Source organism: Hemitrygon akajei, chromosome 13 (genome assembly GCF_048418815.1).
Source record: "Hemitrygon akajei chromosome 13, sHemAka1.3, whole genome shotgun sequence".
Classification (NCBI taxonomy): domain Eukaryota; kingdom Metazoa; phylum Chordata; class Chondrichthyes; order Myliobatiformes; family Dasyatidae; genus Hemitrygon; species Hemitrygon akajei.
This window is the reverse complement of record NC_133136.1, coordinates 65,259,363-65,283,651: the sequence shown is the minus strand read 5'-3', so window position 1 is coordinate 65,283,651 and position 24,289 is coordinate 65,259,363. Positions and strand designations below refer to the sequence as shown.

General features: G+C 40.1%; 1 protein-coding gene across 8 annotated transcripts in view; it reads left to right on the top strand.

The window, feature by feature from the left end:
- The window catches only part of LOC140737957 (Krueppel-like factor 3), an 83,758-nt gene that overhangs the window by 53,568 nt on the left and 5,901 nt on the right, over nt 1-24,289 (top strand). For all 8 annotated transcript variants that reach the window (XM_073064837.1, XM_073064838.1, XM_073064840.1 and 5 more), the window contains 4 exons: nt 6,643-7,102; nt 8,162-8,245; nt 9,884-10,025; nt 24,054-24,217. In XM_073064837.1, the coding sequence (XP_072920938.1) occupies nt 6,643-7,102; nt 8,162-8,245; nt 9,884-10,025; nt 24,054-24,217 (850 nt within the window). The remainder of the gene's footprint in view (nt 1-6,642; nt 7,103-8,161; nt 8,246-9,883; nt 10,026-24,053; nt 24,218-24,289) is intronic.

Genomic DNA, 24,289 nt, shown 5'->3' with positions numbered 1-24,289 from the left:
CTTGTCCACCAAAAAGCTACAAATGTTTGACACAAATTTTATGATCTTGACAGATAAGAAACTGTTGTTGTGATTACAGGACACACAAATTTGCTTCACAGCCACTAAAATTCTGCCACTGTTGCAATGGAGAAGACAAGCAAAAGGCATTGAATATTTTTTTTAGCCTATTCTCATGAATTATCAGTTGAGTGGAGATTAAGCAAAAATAGTTCTATGGTAAGGACACGTTCAGCACAGTTTTGTGGGCCAAAGGGCCTTTATTGTGCTGTAGGCTTTCTGTGTTTCTAAATAAATCAATTGGGGCAACTGCAGGGCAGGGCTGCCAGTTTGTTTTCTGTCCCATCTCATTCAACACATTATTATTTAAGGTTAATGTTTTTCATTAATTCATTGTGCCACATTCTGTTTTTATGTCATTGGCTTGTCAACCTCTTCACAATTGTAAATCATTGCAAACATCAAAGGTAAATGAGCTATTAAATCTGACAATCTATTAGTCAGTACCGGTATTTTAACATTCTCAGAGTTGCAATTTCTCAAGCATTTGGACGAGAAAATAAATGGGACTGTCATGTCATTCTGAACATGTTGACACAAATATCAATTATTTATTATATTGCAGTGGGGCGATAATATTCAACAAGCTTAAACAAGGTTTGTGAAGCACCAAATGTTTTTGTCAATTCGACCTTTTGCTGTGCTTCAAGAGTTCAAGAGCAGTTTTTTTTCTTGTTTGATTAGGTACATCTTCACTTATTCACTTCACTTTGAATGAGCTGCAGTTGAAGAAATGTTTTAGATATTGTACTAGTAAAAGTGAAAAAGCACTATCCTGACCATTTCCCATATTAGGTAAGGTGCTATTTATTTACAAATTACTGACCTATTTCACTTTAGAAATTAATTCATTTCAGGACGTTTCCTTAGACTTTATGAATTCCAAAAACACGTTCATATAACCAGCAGCTCAGTATGAAGTGAGTTAAGGACTTGATGTGAGGAAATTTGTTCATAACATTATTAGCACAAGTATACATAATTACATTTTTACACATGTTAAGCTGTTGTTGATTCAAGGGTGTTTTCTTTTACCTCCGGGAAAAATTGGCTGAATCCCAATGATTAAAAATAGTTATAACATTTCAACTTCTTGTTTCAATGACAAAATAAAGATCATGAATAACGCTGTTTTCTTTTTTAGTTTGCTGGTGTGTTAGAAAAGCTTTGTAGAAGTTATTCTTTTAGTGTTACAATACTTGAGTTTTTTGTTAAGAGAATATTGCCCTTGAGTTTATTTTGTGATGGTTTTTAGTGGCTATGCAGTGATGTGAGACAGACTAAAACTGCTGGAATCCGAGGCCACAGACAATCTGGGTTTTGCAGCATCTGTGTGTTTAGGTTGAGGGGGGAATTCTTGACCTTTCAGGTCCAAATGTAGGCATTTTAACCCAAAATGAGGGGGAATTCCTTTTCTCCCGCAGGTACAGCACAACTGATGACTTGCTCCAGCAGAATGTTTGTTGATGCAATGGTGTGAGTTGGTAGTGCATCCACTACTCTAGAGCCAAGGCTTTATCTCTGATTTTGCTTCTGCCTGCCAAATGTCCAGCTATTCCAGCCAGGATGCTGCTGTGAAAATCCTGCAAGCTGAAAATGTGGACGATCTGCATGAGAGAGGCTTTGGCTTTCTTTGGGTTGTGAGAGGAGGCATCCTGTACCTCCTGCTCAGAGTCTTGGTCAAGAGTTAAAATTCCAGTTGGTTCCCTCTGATTTTTGATACCTGCATTTCCAGGTGAAAACCAGGACCTGCCAGCTTCCATCGGCTCCTAGTAAGGCTGGATGACTTTAACTATCTCCTGCTCATGGGCTGCTTATCCCACTCCCATCAGGGAGGAGGCTACCTGAATCAACAGACTCAAATACTGTTATTTTCCCTAAGCAGTAAGGCTGGTCAACACCTTCATCCACTTACCCAACACCACCACTACTATTTCCTGTCAGAGTCGCTTTATCTATAGGCAGTCCTGCTGTGCCTCTCATCACTTTATGGACATGCAATCAATCTATGTATAGAAGCTATCTTATGTATTTATATTTATTGTGTATTGTTTTATTATTACGTTCTTTATTTTGTTGTGCTTTTGTGCTGCATCCAATCCAGAGAAACAATTATTTAATTCTCCTTTATACGTGTACTAGAAATAACAATAAACAATCTTGAATCTGGCTTTCACGGGCAGAAAGGGTTAACACTGCCCACCCCCCCCCCCCCCCCCCATTAGCCATGAAATTACATTAAATTTTAATTCTCCTGGAAAACTTCAAATAAGACCGACTTCACTGCTTGCAGGCAGAAAACTATCAATAAATGCCTGTAAAATATGATTTTTCTTTTGATACCATGACAAATGCTCAATGTCCTCATCTAAAGTTGCCCTTTTCCTATAACATTAGTTATTTATTGTTTAAAAGGCATGGTTAACATACAATGATTGTATCAGAGATGGGTATAAGATGGAGACATTAAGCTTTTCCACTTTAAATCACAACACTGTCATGTACAAGATTAATACCTTACAAATTGTGTTCTTAACAGCTTAAAGAAGTAGTAACTTCATGAATAATTTCTTGAAAAATCATTTTCCGTTTGGACAGATGTTTAAGTTTAAGCACCAAGTTTAATTGTGTAATGTATGGATCTATTTCTTTCAGAGTAAAGACACCCCCCCCCCCACTTCACTCTGCACTTTGTATTAATCTGTTGTCTACATATGCTCATTGGTCTTTCTCTCTCACTGCAATGTGAATACACCAGTTAAAGCCATCTCTCGCATGTGTGCTTTTACTTGATTGATATGTAGCTGTGCACAGACACAGCAAATTGGTGACGAGTACGAACCTAAACGTCAGAAAATATGACCAAATGCACCCATAGTTACGGCACGATTATGAGACAAAACAGTGAGAGTTAAACAGCACCGAGAAGGCTGCCACGGATACTAACAAAGGCGTGAGCAACTGTGAAAGACGCACTGAATCTAAAGTGAAGATACGTGGCAATGGTTTCAGTCGGAGAAGTTGACGATTGTGATGGCGCTAATGAAGGCCGGGAGTTGTATATCGACAGGGTTGAACTGTATTGTAACATTAGCAACGTGGAAGAGCAAAAGAAAGCCCATACACTTCTTCGCTTAATGGGCTCAGGCACGTACAGTGTCTTACATGGCCTAGTAGCCCCTGAAAAGCCGTTCAATGAAATCATTACAATGCTGCAGAATTACTTGAGCCCTACACTGCCGGCAATAGCTGAGAGGTTTAGATTTTACAAAAGAAACCAGTCAAAAGATGAAAGCATTTCTGAATACATTGCAGAACTGCACAAACTTTCTCAGTACTGTGACTCTAGAGATGGACTTTCTGATGCATTAGGGGACAGGCTTGTATGTGGCAGGCATAGTCAAAGCACTGAAAAGAGGCTACTATCCGAAAGAGACCTGACCTTGGAGTGGGCATTGACCTTTGCAATATCGTTAGAGAGTGCAGCAAAAGGTGCAGCAGAACTATAAAAAAGGAGGTGAGAATGTGAAATGCACAAAACGTCCCTGAATGGTACAAAAAGCCAGTCGACGTTATCAATGTGGCAAGTCCTCCCGTGATGCAAATGACTGTTGATTGACAGAAAAGGTCTGCAGGAAGTGTCACAGACAAGGTCACATAGAGAGAGTGTGCGAGGCAGACAAAGAGCGCAACGCGTGAAAAACTAAGTGATGCTGAAGACCTACACGGGCAAAAAAATGTCTCCCAAAGGTTAATTGAAAGTGAAGGTGACATATGGAGGCCAAACACAGCAGTTAGAGCTTTATGTGTTGAGAAGTGGACAGCCAGCACTTTTCAAATGCTTGAGAAAAATCCAACTAGATTGGCACTCAATCAAAGCTCTCAGTGTGACATCAACAAGCAACTGCAGACCAAATGGTAACACTAACCAAAGGCTGTCACAATGCCAATCAGAAGCTGCTTGAGAAGGGAATAATTAAACAGAACGAAGACTTGGACAAAAAGTTCAAAATGCACCCCTACAGGCACTGTTACACCTGTGGGAGCAGCCGTTGCCACCATGGCAAAGAGGACGTGTTGACTTTGCAGGCCCATTCATGGACTCCATGTTTCTGATTGCTGTGGATGCTTATTCAAAGTGGTCGGAGGTTATACCAATGAAATCAACCAACTTAGCAAAGACTGTCTCCACTCTGTGGACTATCTTCACCAGAGGTGGCTTACCGGAACAAACTGTGAGTGACAATGGACCACAATATATGTCAGCAGTATTCCGACTGTTCATGAAGAAAAATGGCATCAGACATTTCAAGTCAGCCCCTCACCACCCAGCAACGAATGGGTTAGCTGAAAGGTTTATCCAAACTTCAAGAACTCCATTAAACTCCTTTCTCTACAGCACAAGGTGGACAACGATACACCTTCAATGCTGTTCATGAACAGGAATCTGAGATCTCGCATAGATCTCCTGAACCAGATCTATGGAGAGAAGTGCAGAATAAACAGTTTAGCCAGTTGCCAAATGAAGCAGTAAGGAGCATTGAGATTGGACAAGAAGTCCTAGCATGTGATTACCAAGAAGACAAGTGGACACCTAGTAAGACAGCTACAAGAACTGAACCACTGATGTACACAGTGGATGTTGGAGATCAGACATGGAGGCATTATGTGGATCAGGTACTGGATTCTCAACTGAAGAACACACCTGAGTCGACTGCACCAAACAAGATAGACTCATTACCGGCACTGCACTTACCTCTCAGTGACAATGTCACTGACGGCAATGTGACACCAGAAACCAAGAACATTGTCTTAGACAAGGCACCTCCCAAACCTCACACCGCTCCACAGGTCCAGAGGCGCTGTCCTGAAAGAAACAGGGTGCCACCCAAAAGACTGAATTGTGAAGTTAGTTATGGAATGTTACTGTGAAAACCTATCTGTTTGGAATATTGGTTATGAAAGAGAAATTGAATATTTTATATACATACAGTTTTATGTTACATTAATCTAAAGGGTGAGGAAGTGTAATGTATGGATCTATTTCTTTTAGAGCAATGACCCCCCCCCCTTTAGCGCTGCGTATTGATCTGCTGTCTATGTACGCACATCGTTCTCTCTCTCTCGCTACAATGAGAATACACCAGTTAAAGCCATTTGCTTTTATTTAATATATACATAGTTGTGCACAGACACAAAAAATTACTATTTATGCATTTACACAGTGTTCCTCCAGGGCCAAGATGCACAATACATATGGTCACACACAGCCCATATAGTTACGATAGCACATACAATCACAAAACTACTTTTTGATTTTTTTTAATTTAGAGGCACAACCCAGCAACCAAGCTGCTGACGAAACTAAGACCATTGAAATCATATGGACCAGGAAAGAAATGCATACACTGCCACATATCACAATTTATGGCAGAGCCATCAATTAAACATTTGATGTCCAAATGCATTTTGCAATGCTGAGTCATTGTTAGTTAGTCAGCATTGTGAAATCCAGGTACTGTGAATCTCCATTTCGTCTCTTCATAAATAATTAGAATAAATGAGGGTTGGATTAAAGATGGCATGACTTGCAATCTTCCTTGTGGCTTTCTAAATATTGGATGAAAAATGCGCTCTCATCTCTGATATTCCCTTCAGCTGATCTGCTCTAGGCTTACAAATGGGGAGCTGATCTTGGGATCATAGTTATACTGCACAGAAACAAGCCCTTCTGTCCAACCTGTCCATGCCAATCAGGGTGTCCTCTTGAGCTGGCCCTATTTGCGTGCATTTGGCCCATATTCCTCTAAACCGTCTTGATTGACGCATGTGGAGAATCCAACATCTATTGACGGTGTGGGCAGAAAAATCCAAGAACTTTGTATTTTATATCCTATTTATCAAAATATAGCTAATCAACTACTTTGATTTCAGTCTTATCTAATGTAGTAAAGGAACTATGTAGTATCTCATATTGATAAGCCTTGTGAAGATGTAGCGACCGAACAGGCTGTTAGGCTTGCCTGCTGCACCCTGAAGTCACATAAAGTCAACAAGTGTTCTAAATAGAAGGGTAGGTGGAATCTGTTTCTAGCTAATTTTTTCAGCTTCAACAACTTTAAAGTTCTTTTTGAAATGATGCATAAATATTGTTTCAAGTTATATGCATTTTTCACAATAGCTAAGGTCGGTCTCAAAGTAATTACTATTTAATTATGACAACATTTCTACTTTGGATGTTTTGGCATTCTGTTCAAAGACTTTGTCTGGCTCTTCACACCCAACACCACTATTTATGTAAATGTAATAGGACTCTCTCTTTCCAATGAAGTTCCACGTTAACTCAGGAGAAAATGCAGTGGACCAACTGGAATGAAGTCAGCTCCCAGCAGGCTTAGGAAATTTTCAATTGGCTTTGCATGAGCACAAACTCCAGTCCTGAGACCAGTAGTGTGGAATGCATGAAGTTGGAAATAGAAATTCTTTTCACATTATATTTATGCAGGTTTCCAGCTGGATCACATCAAAGCTGTGAATTTGAGTTTAGTCAAAGCTAATTCAATTTCCATTCTTCTCTTACAGCCGTTCCAACATCTGGGGCGCCTAAAGCATGATATTAAATCCGAGAACAAGAACAACATCACTTACTCCCTACACTCTGGCTCCCACATTGGACTTCTTCAATCGCTTGAGCCCAATGCAGGTCAAATCGAGCCAGTAGATCTCTCACTGAACAAGAAACATTCTCCACGTATGTCAAGTTCCCCTTCCTCACCATACTCATTGACTGTGCTATCTTCGACATCTCCTACGATGAGTGTATCTCGTTCAGGCTCACCTAATAAGAGGTCACCTCAGCCGCCTAACAGCATGCCATTAACCAGCCCCACAATGCTGACGAGCCACCTATTATCTCGATCAACCATTCCAGGCTCAGGATTGTACCCCGTGATTCACCCAGTGGTGGTACAACCTGTCGTATATACTCAGCCTATAATGGTTCCCACTATGTTAAAGGACGAGATGAGGAATAATCAGCAAGGTGAGTGCACAGTGTAATTACAAGGGCCTACGTTATTGGACCCTAGTGGTATACAGAGCAAATATTCACCGATTTCATGTGTTACTGATTGCCTTTAAAGTTTGATGTCAACACTTTTATTTAAAATCCATCTTTCATGACTTCAGCATGTTTTAAAGCATTTCCCACCACACCCACCTCCACATTGTGAGATTACTACCTGTAAGCTAGCAGAGCAGGAAATTTGCACGCAGCAGGATCCGCAAACTTGGTAAGACATTGATGCATAGTGAATCTGTTTAAGAGAACTGTTAGCCAGGTATTTAGTAAATCCCATCACTTGGGTAAGAAACGGACAAGGGGCATAACAAGTCCTTTTCACAGAAATTCTGAATGAACTTCAACGACTAGCTGAGTCATGTGATCTGGCTTTAACAGCTGTGAAAACTACAAAAGTCAAAGTGAAGTATATTGCCATAAGCACAAGTACATGTCTGCAGCATCATGACACATAGATTCATATAAACAGCATTCACAATAAAATCATAAGTTCGGCATAAATTATACACATTTTTACAACAAAAACACAATTAGAACAAAGTCCTTTTTAGTGTAACGTGGGCAAGCCAGTGTTTTTATACTAGTCAATACAGTTTTCAAAACCCTGATAATCTGGAAACATTCAGAATGAAAAATATTATCAAAGTTTTAAAAAGGTGGTAAACATAAAACTGAAAAAAAAACTCAAAAGTTGTGTTCCTAAAAGTATTGCCCCCATAGCCTTTCTCAAATCAAAACCACATCCTGAATGGTGAGGAATTGCAACACCTTGATTCTGATATGTGACCTGTTTTGAAATCGCCCGCAAAAGCCTTATAGCATGTTCAATGCTCCACTTTCTCATGGATATGCTTTGAAATCCCCAGCTTGATGACACCTGCAGGGAACTGCTGGTGCTTCCAAATGGAGCTGCCAGCGTCTCACACAAAACCTAACCCATGGACATTGAAAGAAGAATGTGGACTGTGCTTTGATTTGTTTGTGTATTTGCTCACGTTTAAATTTCTTCTCCCTCATTAGGTTTTCCGATGCAGTGTGCGATATCTGGTCCCCGATATCTCCCTAGGCAGCAGCATCCGCAGTTTTGTAGACATTCAAGAGGAGGTAAATAAGAATAACTTGCAAGGGCAGAAGTTAGAAGTCATCACGGTAGTAAACCCCCGAAAATATAGAGCAGACCAGCACAGAATCAGGCCCTTTAGACCACAACATTGTACCGAACTAATTATCTGAGATATTAAACAATCCATGTAACCATATAACAATTACAGCACGGAAACAGGCCATCTCGGCCCTTCTAGTCCGTGCTGAACGCTTACTCTCACCTAGTCCCACCAACCTGCACTCAGCCCATAACCCTCCATTCCTTTCCTGTCCCTATACCTATCCAATTTTTTTTAAATGACAAAATCAAACCTGCCTCTACCACTTCTACTGGAAGCTCGTTCCACACAGCTACCACTCTCTGAGTAAAGAAGTTCCCCTTCGTGTTACCCCTAAACTTTTGCCCCTTAACTCACAACTCATGTCCTCTTGTTTGAATCTCCCCTACTCTCAATGGAAAAAGCCTATCCACGTCAACTCTATCTATCCCCCTCATAATTTTAAATACCTCTATCAAGTCCCCCCTCAACCTTCTACGCTCCAAAGAATAAAGACCTAACTTGTTCAACCTTTCTCTGTAACTTAGGTGCTGAAACCCAGGTAACGTTCTAGTAAATCTCCTCTGTACTCTCTCTATTTTGTTGACATCTTTCCTATAATTCGGTGACCAGAACTGTACACAATCCAACAACATTATGGTTAGTTTTCCCAAACTATTTTACTTCCAATCTTTTTTTTTGCTAACCAAATCCAAATGCTCAAGAACCTGAGGTGCAATCCACACTCACAGCTTATTAACATTGTGCATTGGAGTCCTGATGTACAGTAGTTCATTATCACATTTCTTTCCACATTTGTTATGCTTTCAGATCAGAGCTGTTTCTGAAGGTGAGCATCATGGAGACCCATGAAATATTTTCATCAGTTACCTTGTGCCATCTTGTCTCATTTATTTATTCACCATCTTATTCCATTTCAAAAGCCTGGGATATCTTGTGCAGCTGGTGTTTCTTCACTTAATATATATGATTTCCTTTTATCTTTGACCTTTTCCTGTCTACGTCCTTTTTTTTCTTGACAGTATTAACTCCTTGCTGGGATTCACTTCCGTGCATTGCCTGCGCTCATCAACCTTTCACCTGTCAGGTTTGATAGTGAAGAGCAGCAGTCCATTCTCATCGAATACATAGAAATTCATGCGTATGCATACATAAACACTTCTTTCCCAGAGACTCTGATCAGAAAGTGATAGCACAGGTCCCAGAGGTGGTACAACATTTAATATTGTTGCCTCACAACTCTGATGACCTCAGTCCAATCCTGACCTCTGTGTGGAGTTCGCTGCTCAACAGTGAGGTGCTGGGCTGTAGCTTATTTAAAGATTAAAATATATGCGGAATAATAAGCCTACATTTATTAAACCAGTGGAATTGGAAAACATTTTGTTATTATACAGATTTAATTTTTTTTTCTAATAACATTAAAAAGCCATAATTTTTGAACATTAGATTTTGGGAAAAAAACGAAAATAAGAGTAAGCGAGATTGGAGGAGCTTGATTTCAAAGGTTAAGGTAGTCTGATCTTTACAGGTAAAGTGTTATCATGTGTTGACTGTTCATTTTTTTCTCTGTGACTAGTTCAGATCTTCGACTCAGATGATCAAAGAGATATGGTGATGAAAGCAATAAATCACAAGCAGGAGTATGAACTGTTAGATAACTGCATCAACGAGGTGTCGTCTTCAGTTGTCAGTCCCATTCAGCCAGTCACATCGCATGAGTAAGTATGCACCTCCGCTCAGCATTTATTTAGCTGCATTAAAATACGAAGGCTAATAACTACAGTGAGTAACTTTAGAGAGTGAAATGAGGAGATGATTGAAGGGGAGCTGCTTTCTCCCCTACCCTTTGCTCCTAATTCTGTTGCTCACCAGCAAAATATTATCTCTCAGAGCCATCCCACCTGCCTTTCTCATCACCAACACAGAAGTTGTTTGCCTGTCATGAAAGTAGGTCTCTACACCACAGGAAGGTTACTGCTTTCAAAAAGGATAGCAAAACCTTGCAAATTGGTCAACGTAAGAAAAACTCTCAGAAGATTCTTGTATGAATTCAGTAGAACCATAGCGTTTTAAATCAAATATTGTGATGAAACCATTTCCTAGATTTTGACTTATTAAAAGAATTGCTTACATTTATAGACACTATTCTTTATCCTCTTCATGGCTTCCTGGTGCTTTACCAATTATTTAAGTTCAGACAGCATTATCATGGAGGAAATACAACCACCAATTCATGCACAGCAATCCTCTGCACACAGTACGATAGCAACCTCCAAAACCCAACCAGTTCCTCTTCATAAACACACTCATTTGTCTAGCAAAAGCTTGTTCTTACCCTCAACAACTTCTCCTTCACTTCCTATAAATTAAGGATGTAACCATTAGCCCCAGCTACACTTTTTCGTTGACTATGTGGAACAGTCTTTATTCCAAACGTACTCTGGCAATCCTTCCCAAGTCTTTCTTCACTAAATTGATGACTGCATTGGTGCTACATCCTGCACTCCTGCAGAACTTGTCAATTTTATCACCTTTGCTGTCTAGATCCACCCTGCCATTAAATTCACCTGGACAATGTCTTAGCACTTCTCTCCCTTTTCTGGATCTTTCTATCTCAAAATTGAAGATTCAAGATTGTTCAATGCCATTTCAAGTATAAAAAAGAACAATCAATTGTTACTCCAGATCCACCACAAAAAAAACGTAAGATAAGGAACAAAATAATAATTTATAAAGCACAATAAATATAAATACATAAGTTAGCTTATATACATTGACTGTATTTCCATAAAGGGATGTTAGCCACAGGAGTGTCTGTACACAAGGTGAATGATAGGAAATGATAAATTAGTGGTGGCTGAAGATGTGGAGTGGTGGGTTAGTGGGTGTATTGATCAGCCTTACTGCTTGGGGAAAGTACCTGTTTTTCCAGTCATGTGGTCCCGGTATGGATGCAATGTAGCCTTCTCCCTGATGGGAGTGGGGAAAACAGTCAATGAACAGGGTGGGTGACATCCTTCATGATGTCACTGGCCCTTTCCTGGCACCTTTCTGTTTATACCTCCTTGATGGCAGGTAGACCGGTGCTGGTAGATATGTTGGGTTATTTTGACTACCTGTTGTAGAGCATTTCTGCCCACCAGAGTCCAGTTTCAGTACCATGCAGTGATGCAGCTTGTTCGAATGCTCTTGACTGTGCATCTGTAGAATAACGTGAGTACGGATGTGCGTAATCCAGCTCCCTTCAGCCTCCTCAGAAAGTAAAGGCATCGGTGAACTTTTCTGATTGTGTACAAGATTACCCTTGCCTTTGTTCACCTTTTCCACAGTACTTACCCACCTATTTTTATCCACAATACTTATCCACCTGACCGTTTCTATCTCTGTCCATCATCTTTCCCTTACCTGTTTCCATCTGACACCCACCATTTTTTACCCCAGACTGCAGCATGTGTAATCTCTTCTGTCTCCGTAGTAACCAGTTTTAGTTTTAGTGATGTTAACTGACAGGTAAATATTGGCCGGGATAAAGGAAGTTACACCCCTTCTCCATCTTGAGTAATGCCAAAGGATCTTTCTTGCTTTAATATTTCAATCAAGTGGCAGCGTCTGTGACTGTAGAGTAATCCATCACGTTACATGGGAACTTCAGTTTGTGCTCAGGTTTTTGGAATGTTATGATCCAAAAACTTCCATCTTCGAAGCAGTGAGACACATATGTTCTTCCACATCATCTTCAGCAAAGCAATTTAAGCAATCGCTGAACAGGTAAAATTATTGGTGATTTATTTGCAAGCCAACCCCAGCTCTTCAAGAGAATCAAAGGATTTAGGAAGCTGTTTGAATTTTTTAAAACATCATTTATTTGTATATCATCTGAAATGTTTCTGAGATTTATCATATTATCTGTTTACTTTATCCTTAGTGTGTAGTTATAAACTACAAATTGAGGCACTTAGTGTAGTGAGCAAGGCACTTAACCACACATTGCTCTGCGACGACACCAGTGCCAAGCTGTATGGGTCCTAATGCCCTTCCCATGGACAACATTGGTGGCGTGGGAGAGGGGAGACTTGCAGCTTGGGCAACTGCAGGTCTTCCATAAAAAAAACCTTGCCCAGGCTTGCGCCCTGGAAACTTTCCAAGGCGCAAATCCATGGTCTATCGAGACTAATGGAGGCCTACTACAGTTATAAATGGTAAATCAATCAAGAATTCTGACAACTAATAATTTAATTGTACCATTTTTATTTCTAAATTTATTTTAAATGCAAATTCAGATTAATAAATTACCTTCGTCTGCTTTTTCTACTGTTTTTTAAACTGGCATTTGGAGCACAATTTCTGTATTATAAACACATTGCTGTTATAATCTATTGGCCTGTTGGAGATATGAAAAGGGCTAAAACATAACCTATTTTAAAGTAACAGGAAGTGAAATTTCAGACAGACGCTATGAGATTTCCTTTGTTATTTCTCAACTACAGTTTCAAAACTATTTGTTAGGTTTTGCTTTATAATTTTGTGTTCGTTTTTGAAGAGTCTAAAGTTAGGGAAATGCTGATATTTTTTCTCTCTGTCCTGTATCACATGGAAATAACTTGCCTGTTTGCTCTCTATTCACACCCTGACGTTCATGGCTCTTTTGAAGGATGTAAAGATACTCTGTAATATTTTAATTTAAAGCATTTCCTCCTGCTTTGGTCACATACCATTTTTCTCCCCATTCGAGGGATTATGAATACCTATTCCCAAGAGTTTGCCGGCGATGAATATTAGGCATTTTTTTCCGGAAGCACACAGACGCCTAGTGAAAATAATGGAAGTAGTGAACCTCCTTGCGACTATTCACTCACTCACACCTTCAGGCTCACACTCACACTCACTTCACCACCTCTGTGGGTGCCACATTGGCCTCATCAAGGAACTGAAATGGAAACAATTTATCTTTAGTCCCAATGGACTGCCTAATGGAGAGAATGTCAAGTCATTGAGAGCTCCAGGTTCATGATTGAAACACTTATGTCAGAATTGGTGAATCCTGACAGCTCATTAGACAACCAGTTATGGTTTCATTATTTAGTGGAGTGGTAGTTGCCCATTCTGTCCAACAATGACAGGGAATCTGTGCAGGAGAATTTTTAATGTGGAAAAGCCATTGCACTAAGGCAGTTCCACTCTCTTGACCTTAGACGTCCTGGGCCAGTGTTGCAACAAGCGTCACAAACTGAGGTCACCTATTGGTTGCAATAGATGACCATGACATCTTCTGAGGCTTGTCGCGCTCTTCACTCTCCACAGAGTGTTGCATTGCTGCCTTCCTGGCCATTGGCTCTCACTGTAGATCTCACCTGTTTTAGCCGGCCTGTTGAAGCAGCGTACTCGGGCTGCATGTAAAAAAGCGACTTGGAGCCACGTGGGATAGTGGAGTGTCCACTGCCCCAGAATGGACACAGCAAGCCCCTTCACCAGAGGTGCCACCCCTCCCTGGACACCCCAAACATTTAATGGAGTATGTCAGGCTTAAATGATAAATTATGGAATATGTGAATGTTATGTTGATGCTTTGTAAGTCGATATAGTGCAGAGAAATATCACACTGCTATGTAGATATTACACTGTGGTAGAGTATCAAGCTGCAGTTCACAACCTTCAGTTCAGTAGAAAATTAAATAGATACTAAAATATTCTTCTTCTGGTGATAAATTCTCTCCTCTTTTGTCCAAAGACACCAGCGCCCTTCTGAGCTACGTTTTAGCCAATATATTCCTGTCCATTGCTATTTTCCATTCATGAGATGGAACGAGTACTGAGTTTATTTAGTATAAATAATATCTTCACTGGGCTTCATCCTTTCCTCATTGACACATGTGGGTAATTAGCAAGTAACAATCTCAAGACCACTAACACCACCCCACCCAACCCAGAACCGGGAGGTTAGTTAATTGTAGTTCCCAGACACTGCTTTGGGTTAGATTAGAAAACTACAAAAAAAACACAAGCTTCCATCCTGAGGTGTTTATGAACATTTTGTGCATCAGCTTCTTGAGTGCCGCGTAAACTAATAAAGCAGGTCTGTATTTATTTCTGTAATCCAACAATGCATACACGTTGCTGAGTGGAATTGTTATAGTCTAATATCAGCTGTTTTGGGTTTTAAAACAGCTCTGATTACCTCTGCTAATATGCTTATATTTTGCTTAGTAGTTAAATACCCTTTAAGGGCTAGTCAGTGATATTTAACTCTCTCCACCCCCACAATTTTCCCCAAAGTTATTAATATTGTTATAGAACCTGGGTGTTGATACTGGACTTGCAAGCCAAAATCCTTGGTGTGGAACCTGTAAGTTATTAATTTAGAGATAAGTAAGACTGCTTGGATAAAATCTGATCAGCAATTCTCAAAATGCAAGTTGTTACATTCTCATATTCCTTGATCAGATTCCATAACCTGCAGCCAACTGTTGTCTCCCAACCCCTGTTGCTATCTCTGCCCTTTCTTCCCCCACCTGATCCCATTTGCCAATTAACCTAACTTCACCTGGATTAAACTATCGCTTGCCAACTCCTGCTCCATGGTTCCGCTTTTTAACTAGCGATCTCCCCCTCTGCTCTTTCGGTTCCAATAAAGATTCTCAGCGCAAAGCACTGGAAGTGCTTCCATTTTCGTCCAGCTGCCTGACCTGCTGCACTCCCCCAGCAGGCCACTCTTTGCTCAAGGCCCAATAATTCCGCAAAGTCTTTAACAGAAGTGAAATCCTCCCTCTTCCTGTCGGTTACACATTTAGGCCCGGTCCCTCACTATTGTGCTGTCAGTTAAAAACAATTAAAAAGGCCCATCACCTGCCAGCTCCTGCTCCACCCTGTTGCTCTTCCCTTTTTATACTGGTTTTCAGTCCCGAGGAAGGGTCTCAAATAGAGGCAAAGTTACTGACTCAAGGGAAGGCAGAGATCTCAAGGAGTTATTTGAGTGAAAGAGGGGATTTGAAAACAAGAATAAGTATTGAAGAACTGAAGTGCTGGTAGATTGGGAGACAAGGTGGGTCAATGAATACAGAACATGGGCTGGGATAGAGTTTTTGGTAGGTTCATTGTTTAAAACAGAAGTAGAGAAGATTAGACACTGACACCCTATGAATTAAAGTTTTAAAAACTGCAGATGCTGGCTGTCTGAAATGAAATCACTTATCAGGCAGCATCTGTAGAAAGAGGACAGAGTTCTGATCAAAAACCCTTCCCAGGATAAAGGAATCTCAAACTGAAATGCAAAAACCAACTCTCTTCAGGTCTCCTTGTAGAGTAAGAAAGTATTGCATCTGTTATACTATAGTCACCATTAGATTTATGTCCTACACATTAATATTGTTTTTTAATGGTGACTTGTTTCTGCTCGAAAAGAAGCATTCATATTGTGCTCGGCACTTTCTCAGCTATTTTTAAGAGTTACCATGTAGTCTAAAATACACACCCACCCTCAGCAATTAAACATGCATAATCTTGTTTCAGCATCAATATTTTGTAAAGAATTAGTCTAAGTAAAGAGAAATTCTGCAGACGCTGGAAATCCAAGCAACACACACAAAATGCTGAAGGAACTCAGCAGGTCAGGCAGCATCTATGGAAAAGAGGAAACAGTCGAGCTAAGTTGATGCTTCGGGCTAAGACCGTTCTTCAGGACTCTTGACCCTAAACATCAACTGTTTACTCTTTTCCATAGATGCTACCTGGCCTGCTGAGTTCTTCCAACATTCCATTTGTGTAGCCTACTCGAAATAAAGGTTGGAATAAATCAGCAACTTTACATGTTAATTGATGGTAAAGTGCTGTTAATTAGCTCTGTGATTGGTCATACTTAAAAATTTGTAGTTTCTTTCCACGTTAATTTTAGCAACATGGTCATTATTAAAAGACCCCACTCATAAAATCTCACAGCAGCTTTTCAGCAGATAAGTGAATTTCAGATCACCTTCTAATTAAACACCTATTTGCTTTAGACTGGATAAACAAACGAAGCCTTTGGAAATCTGCTTATGAAGTGGTGACTCTGCAGCAGACATCCTGTGGGTGGGGCCCACAGTTGAAACTACTTTTAGGTGTTGACATCAATTTTCGAGAGAAGCCACACCCTACAGGCTGTATCAAAACAACAGGAAATGTTTAATAGCAGATCGGAGGGGGGCTCCTACAGTAAAAATCCAGAGTTCTGAACTTTTAAAGACAGTTGAGGAAATGAGGGAAGATTTTATATATTTTATGGGAAAAAATACATTGCCCTGCCAATATCGAAACATAATGGACAAAAATTTTCACTCAATGAGGTCAGTCCTACAGAGTGGAATGCTCAAAAGGGGAATGTCCCTCAAATATTGTCACACAATATTACAATAAATGTCTGGAAGTTTTTTTGTGTAAAATAATGCTGAAAATAAATGTAATATAGAACTGCTATAGTTATTCGTTTAGAAAGCACAATATTTCAGAAAGGCATTTATAACAGTGGTTTGGGAACAATTTGGGTGGTGCTGTGTTGATGTGTCTCCACCAAAGGAAATGTAAGGCACTCCTTCTCTCCATTAGCCTGCAGGTCACCACTAGGCAAGGTGCAGTGCAAGTTTAGCCCCACCTGCATCTCACAAGTCCTGTTTATGCGACCACTGACGCCGGGCAGACAATCTCTGAAGAGTACGGGTAATGGCTGGGGTCACCCGTCTTGTAAAGACACTGGTCATAAAAAGGCAATGGCAAACCACTTCTGTAGAAAAAGTTCGCCAACAACAATCATGGTCCAGACCACAATCACCTGTGTCATACGACATGGCACTTGATGATGATGACAATGATGATAGAACAATAAAAATCTCTTTGAGTCATGGTGATACTCAAATTTGGAAAGGCAAAAGCACCACTCATTTGTCAAGAGTTGTGAAAGATAGGTTTTAGTGATAAGCTTCTTCTGATGCCATGGGTATGAACTTTTCACCTCTCTGCACAGTTAACAGGGTGAAAGTATATTCCTAGTAGTAACTATAAAGTATCTTTGCTGAAAGTTTCTGAAAAAAGTCAACTCAAAACTAAATGCAAAACTGCAGATGCGATAAGTCTGAAATAAAAACAAAAATATAGTAAGTGCTCAACACACAACTTCTGTTGAAAGAGAAAACAGACTTAAGATTTTGATGGTTGTTCGGATGAAGGTTCGGATGAAGTGGAAGGTTAGTTATCTCTGTTTTTCCACAGAAACTGTCTTGGGTGTTGAGCGCTTCTTGCATTTTTGGGTTTTATTTCTGACCGATCGTATCTGCAGTTTCGTCATTATCGCCATAAATGTTCTCTGGTCCACTGAGTATATCGAGCATTTTATGTTTCATCTAGGAAATAGTCAACAGTCACAAATTCTAACACAGAACTCTGCAACTTTGCATTAAACAGTTTCTCAGTGGCTTATTGTTCTTTGGAAATAAACTGTTCATTGTCATGTGGCAAGAACAGTTCTTTCCCATTTAAATAGGACTGATTAAATTGGTAAATTGGCTTCTTATTGTCACAAGTACCGAAGTAAAGTGAAAAGCTTTGGTGTGCCATCCATACAGATCATTTTACCACAACGCTGCATTAAGGTAGCACAAGGGAAAACAACAACAGAAGGCAGATAAGCTGTTACTGTTACCGATAAGCTACATTTTTTCAATGGTTCTACAATTACACTTCCAGTATTTGAAGTAGAAAGTTTGTAGTGCTGTGATACTGTCAGCTTTGTGAAGGGAAGATCGTGTCTGATAAGCCTGATAGAGTTCTTTGAGGAGGTGACCAGCATATAAATGAGGGTAGTGCAGTGGATGTGATCTACATGGATTTTAGTAAGGGATTTGACAAGGTTCCACCCGGTAGGCTTATTCAGAAAGTCAGAAGGCATGGGATCCAGGAAAGATTGGCCAGGTGGATTCAGAATTGGCTTGCCTACAGAAAGCAGAGGGTCATGGTGGAGGGAGTACATTCGGATTGGAGGATTGTGACTAGTGGTGTCCCACAAGGATCGGTTCTGGGACCTCTACTTTTCGTGATTTTTATTAACAACCTGATGTGGGGGTAGAAGGGTGGATTGGCAAGTTTGCAGATGACACAAAGATTGGTGGTGTTGTGGATAGTGTAGAGGATTGTCGAAGATTGCAGAGAGACATTGATAGGATGCAGAAGTGGGCTGAGAAGTGGCGGATGGAGTTCAACCCGGAGAAGTGTGAGGTGGTACACTTTGGAAGGACAAACTCCAAGGCAGAGTACAAAGTAAATGGCAGGAGTGTGGAGGAGCAGAGGGATCTGGGGGTACATGTCCACAGATCCCTGAAAGTTGCCTCACAGGTAGATAGAGTAGTTAAGAAAGCTTATGGAGTGTTAGCTTTCATTAGTCGAGGGATAGAGTTTAAGAGTCGCGGGGTAATGATGCAGCTATATAAAACTCTGGTTAAGCCACACTTGGAGTACTGTGTCCAGTTCTGGTCACCTCACTATAGGAAGGATGTGGAAGCACTGGAAAGGGTACAGAGGAGATTTACCAGGATGCTGTCTGGTTTAGAGAGTATGCATTATGTTCAGAGATTAAGGGAGCTAGGACTTTACTCACTGGAGAGAAAGAGGATGAGAGGAGACATGATAGAGGTGTACAAAATATTAAGCGGAATAGACAGAGTGGACAGCCAGTGCCTCTTCCCCAGGGCACCACTGCTCAGTACAAGAGGACATGGCTTTAAGGTAAGGGGAGGAAAGTTCAAGGGGGATATTGGAGGAAGGTTTTTTACTCAGAGAGTGGTTGGTACGTGGAATGCACTGCCTGAGTCAGTAGTGGAGGCAGATACACTAGTGAAGTTTAAGAGACTACTAGACAGGTATATGGAGGAATTTAAGGTGGGGGGTTATATGGGAGGCAGGGTTTAAGGGTCTGCACAACATTGTGGGCCGAATGGCCTGTACTGTGCTGTATTGTTCTTTGTTCTTTGTTCTATAATATCAAATTCATTACATTCTTGACACACTTGTAACAGAAACAAAGACAAAGTATTTTCATCAGGATGAGTTATTGTCTCTTAGGACATAAATGACATAGTTGAAGAACAACTCTGCTGAAATATGTCACTCAAAATGTTTAGAAATACAATCAGAAAATTCATGCAAAGAACATTTGTTGGTAAATTTTATGATTTGCAATGATTTTTCAATGCCATATTGTGGCTTGTCTAACTGGTTGAACCCCATTCTTCAGAGAGTGAATGTTGAGGTAGCTCTTTGTGTTATTGCCCTCACTTAGTTTGTGCTCATTTTTCTCATTGTAGTTTGTGGAACACGTCTGTGAGCCATTTGATACAATATTTTCTTGTATTTCAGTATTAACAAGATTCTTTATGTGCTGTTAATACTTTAGAAAATATGTGTCCTACCCTCCCCCATATTTATGATGATTGGACAAATTTAAGCCACCTAGAACCTGCTCAATGAGCAGATACATGTTTCTCTGTTAGAATGACATTAAAGTAAATTTACTTGAATGTATTTCTAAATTATTAGATATTGGCAAATGAGTGGGAAAAATGTTTACAACTAGATCTAAGTGAATGGAGATATGTGAGATTTCTCAGCTTAAGGCCACTGGATTGGGAAATCTCTGATCTGTTAATTCCTAATCGTATTTCCAATGCTTAAGCTTTTCCCATAAAACATTATTGCTGTATATTCTTCTGTCAGTAACAATTTCTGGAAATTCTGTCTCATTATGCCACATAATGTGAATTAATTAGAAAACTCTTCAGTAAAAATCTGTGATCTAGGATAGATTGGGTTCATTGCAAAATTTGTCATTTCACTTGCACGATGATCAACAGTGTACAACTTGAATCAGGACATCACGGTTGTGAAACTCAGTATGGCATCAGCACTCACAGACCACTCTTTGCAGAGTGTGAAGGCCTGCTTTAGGGAATGTAAGGGAGCGGTTCCCAAACAAGTGTGGAGTTCCTGAACAGCCTGTGATGTCCAGTGCTCTTTGAGTTGAAAATTTATCACATGCAGCCATTCCCTTCTCGCGGGGCAGAAAATACAAAAATTCAAAAGCACACGCCATCAGACTCAGGGATACCTTCTGACCCACTGTCATCAGACTCTTAAACAGACCTCTGATATGCTAAAGATGAACTCTTGTTCTTCCCATATATTGGTAATGGGTTTGCTGACCAGGTAGTTCTAAACTCAAGCAAAGACCTTAACCTCTATGGATATAAATAGCCACAAGTGCTCTCACTAAAGGGAGGTTATATGGTAACTACCTTTCCTGTAACTAGTTCACTTTCCATTTTACCCTCCACAGTGAGTTTAGCTGCTGATGCCCGTTCTTTGAGTCATGGGTCCCCCCCCCCCCACCAAGGAAGATATGCTTCCAACTAACAAAAGTAGTTTAAATACAGTTCTTTATTATTCAGAGACACATTTAAATCCAAACAACATTCTTGTAACACATTTAAAACTCAGAGGATTTCTATCTTATAAAATAATTCCAAATCACAAACCATTTCTAAAATACAGGGAATTTCCAAATCACTGTTATAATTCCTATAAGCTAAAAATACATACCAGTCACAGACAAACCAGTCATCCATTGCAGGCATCGAAGACCAGGGAAATGGATTCTAGTTCACCCCATGTTTCTGTTATGCTGCTTAGTGTTTCTTAATTATTCCTAAAAATCCCGAAATACTATCTTGATTTATGCTATTTCTTTGTCACTTGAGTAGTTTCACACACGTGATATTCCTTTCAGAAATCCTTTCACACAACTGATTTAAAAGCTTCTGGTGATAGAGTTCCCAGGTTCCCAAAATCAATGCTGTGAAGCTGGCTCCATGAACTTCCTAACTTATTAACAGGTCAGCTATTGATATATTAGGTGATATTTTCCATCTGGTCTGCAAGCTTCCTTGGACTAAATAACTTACCCAGTGCTTTCTGTTTTGAAACATGCCAAATTAAATAAGCTGGTTTTATACTGTACCTCTTCAGCAGCAGAGTAGGTGCTGTGAACCAGTGTCCGCTCTATAGACAGTGTGTTTGTTTTCTAAGCTGTTTTCAGCTTCAAACTGATTACTGCTTGCCATTTACATGAAGAACTGAAGTTTGGCTCCCACTTATGACCAGAAGCTAAACAATTACATTTGGCTGGAAGTTTAAATTATTTAAACTCAACACTTTGATCTTCAGAAGCTCACATCTATGTTTAGAAAGGTGAGCTTGGTAAAAAAAAATCAATGCCCACGAACAGTGAATATCTATCACATCAATCCGACTTGCACTTTGTTTGTTTACATGCATTGCACTTTCTCTATAGTTCCTACACTCCTGCTTGTTGTTTTCTTTTTACTAACTCTCAGTACTTATGTATGCCGTGATCCACCAGGATGGCACTTAACACAGAAGTGTTTTCACTCTATCTTGGTATTCATGACAATAATGAAACAACACTCATCATCCCTTCATGAAATTGAGCACGTGACATCCCAAAGCCCCAGTAGCACCTATCCCCTCTGATGCTTTGCAGTGACTCTCAGTATTTAGCTTTTCACCTCAACTAATTACTGATGCCCCAACCCTGCTCTTCACACTGAGTTCCCTTGTCGCAAACCCTCCTCTTTGATCTGTGACCCAAACCTACAGCTTGCATGTCTCCTCTGCTTGTCTTGCCATTGTCTTGGCATGCAGCGGAAAGACATTTGCAGCTTCCTGGTGCCAAACCCACTCTACTGAATGAGGTGCCTCAAGGTGCCTTGAGTAAAAGGAATTAACAACAAACTCCTTGTGTCTGCCTCACCTGGATTTACATTCAAACCAAAACACAAACATGAGCATTAAGAGCAAAAGTAAACAGCCCTTCAAACCTGTTCTGCAATTCAATAAGGATGTGGCTGGTCTAAATGCAAACCCATTCTTGTCTTCCCACAATAATATTTCTCCTTCTTGATTATAAAGAATTCATTCACTTCTATCTTATGAATCTGCTTTCACCATCCTTTGAGGAACGGAATTCCGAAGATGCATGCCCATTGTGGGAAAAGAAATCCAACTCACCCCTATCTTATATACCCAACCTTATATTTTAAACCATGACCCTTATTTCTGAATTTCTCCCACAAGATGAAACATTCTTCATATCTATCCTGTCAGGAACCCTTATGATCTTGAAGGCAATAAATGATGCCAATAGTTTTCTCCTTCAAAGCAACATTCCAAATACCCCATCTTGTTTAAAGTTGCTTGCCTTCAAATCTAAGTGTTGCCTGGCCTGCCACACTGATCATCGCTTATTTTTGCATTGACATAGTGCCTCTCCTGGCTCAGTACACTATCCCAGCAGTGGATTGCTTGATGGGTGTGGTTACACTTCCGGGAGATCCTTTTGTCTTCCCTACCCCATGCTTTCCCTCAACTCTGTGGCTCTAGAAGAATGAGAGGAGGTCTTTTAGAAACGTATAAAATTACGAAAGAGATAGATAAGTTAGAGGCGGGAAAGTTGTTTCCACTGGTAGGTGAGACCAGAACCAGGGGAAGTAAATTTAGAATGGAGGTGAGGAGGAACTGCTTTTCCCAGAGTGTGGTGAATCTGTGGAACTCTTTGCCCAATGAAGCAGTGGAGGCTACCTCAGTAAATATAGCTAAAACAAGGTTGGAGAGATTTTTGCATAGTAGGGGAATTAAGGGTTATGTGAAGGTAGGTGGAGATGAGTCCGTGGCCAGATCAGCCATGGTGGAGCAGGCTCAACGGGCCAGATAGCCAAATCCTGCTCCTATTTCTTATGTTATGTTTTGACATCGTAAGAAGTCCTTTAAAATATGATAGCGTTCCCTATACACCGTTATAGGGTTGCAGGGAAGAAGAAGGTAGTGTTCCAGCGGAGGGGTTGACAGGGCTAGATTAAGGGAAATGGGACTGAGGGGCCTGATGGGATTGCTCTGTCAGGAATGCATATAATCAGGCATATGGCCACCTCCCACTTCTTAAAAGTCGTCCATTTTCTTCAGAAGCTCCTGTGGGGAAACATATTTTGAGGGTTTCCTGTACATTTTGTAAGAAGAATGATGCCAATCCGGATGCTCCTAACTAATCAGGAATGGTCAGCTCATTCCAACCAATGTTACTTTTTATAGGTGCATACTGTTCTAAACGGACATGATTTTGTTCATATTCTTGCTGGGAAATGATTAACCGAAAGTCTTTGGTCTCAGGAGATCTCAAAAAAGAGTAATCACAATATTATATTTCTTCAAGCTTTTCAAAATTATTGTGCTTCGCAAAAATTATTACTTTTTTAAAATTTGTTATCAAAAGCATCTTCATTATTCATCATATCTCACCAACAAATCTTTTGCACATATCAACTAAATGCTGAACTATAACGAGAGAGAAATGTGATTTGTATTGTGCAAGATGAAGTGACTAAAAATATAACATGATTGGCAACAACTATGCAAATTTGAAGCTAACCATGAATATAAACTTAAGGTGAATTACAAAGAAAAGAACTTTTACAGGCGGCATACCTATCCATCGTGTGTAATGAGGGAAGTGTAAATCAGTGTTCATTCTAGAGTTTTCATGTTTTGACCTTCTAAAAGATGCAGGGGGAAATAAATGATTAGTTTTGTCATTGTGTGTATAATCTACTGTTAGGTGATTAGTTGAAAAGTGATGCAAAATTTCTCTCTCTTTTCAGGAGTCATACTCCTTCAGTTATCGTACATACTGCTGGAAGACCACATCCTATTGAGTCACCAGATACTCAAAGGAAACGTCGTATACACAGATGTGACTTTGAGGGATGTAATAAAGTATACACAAAGAGTTCACACCTCAAGGCACATAGGCGGACACACACAGGTAATAATAAGAAGGACTATCATAATCAAAACTTTAGTATGCTTTGTGTCAGGGTATTTTAAAAGAGACCCA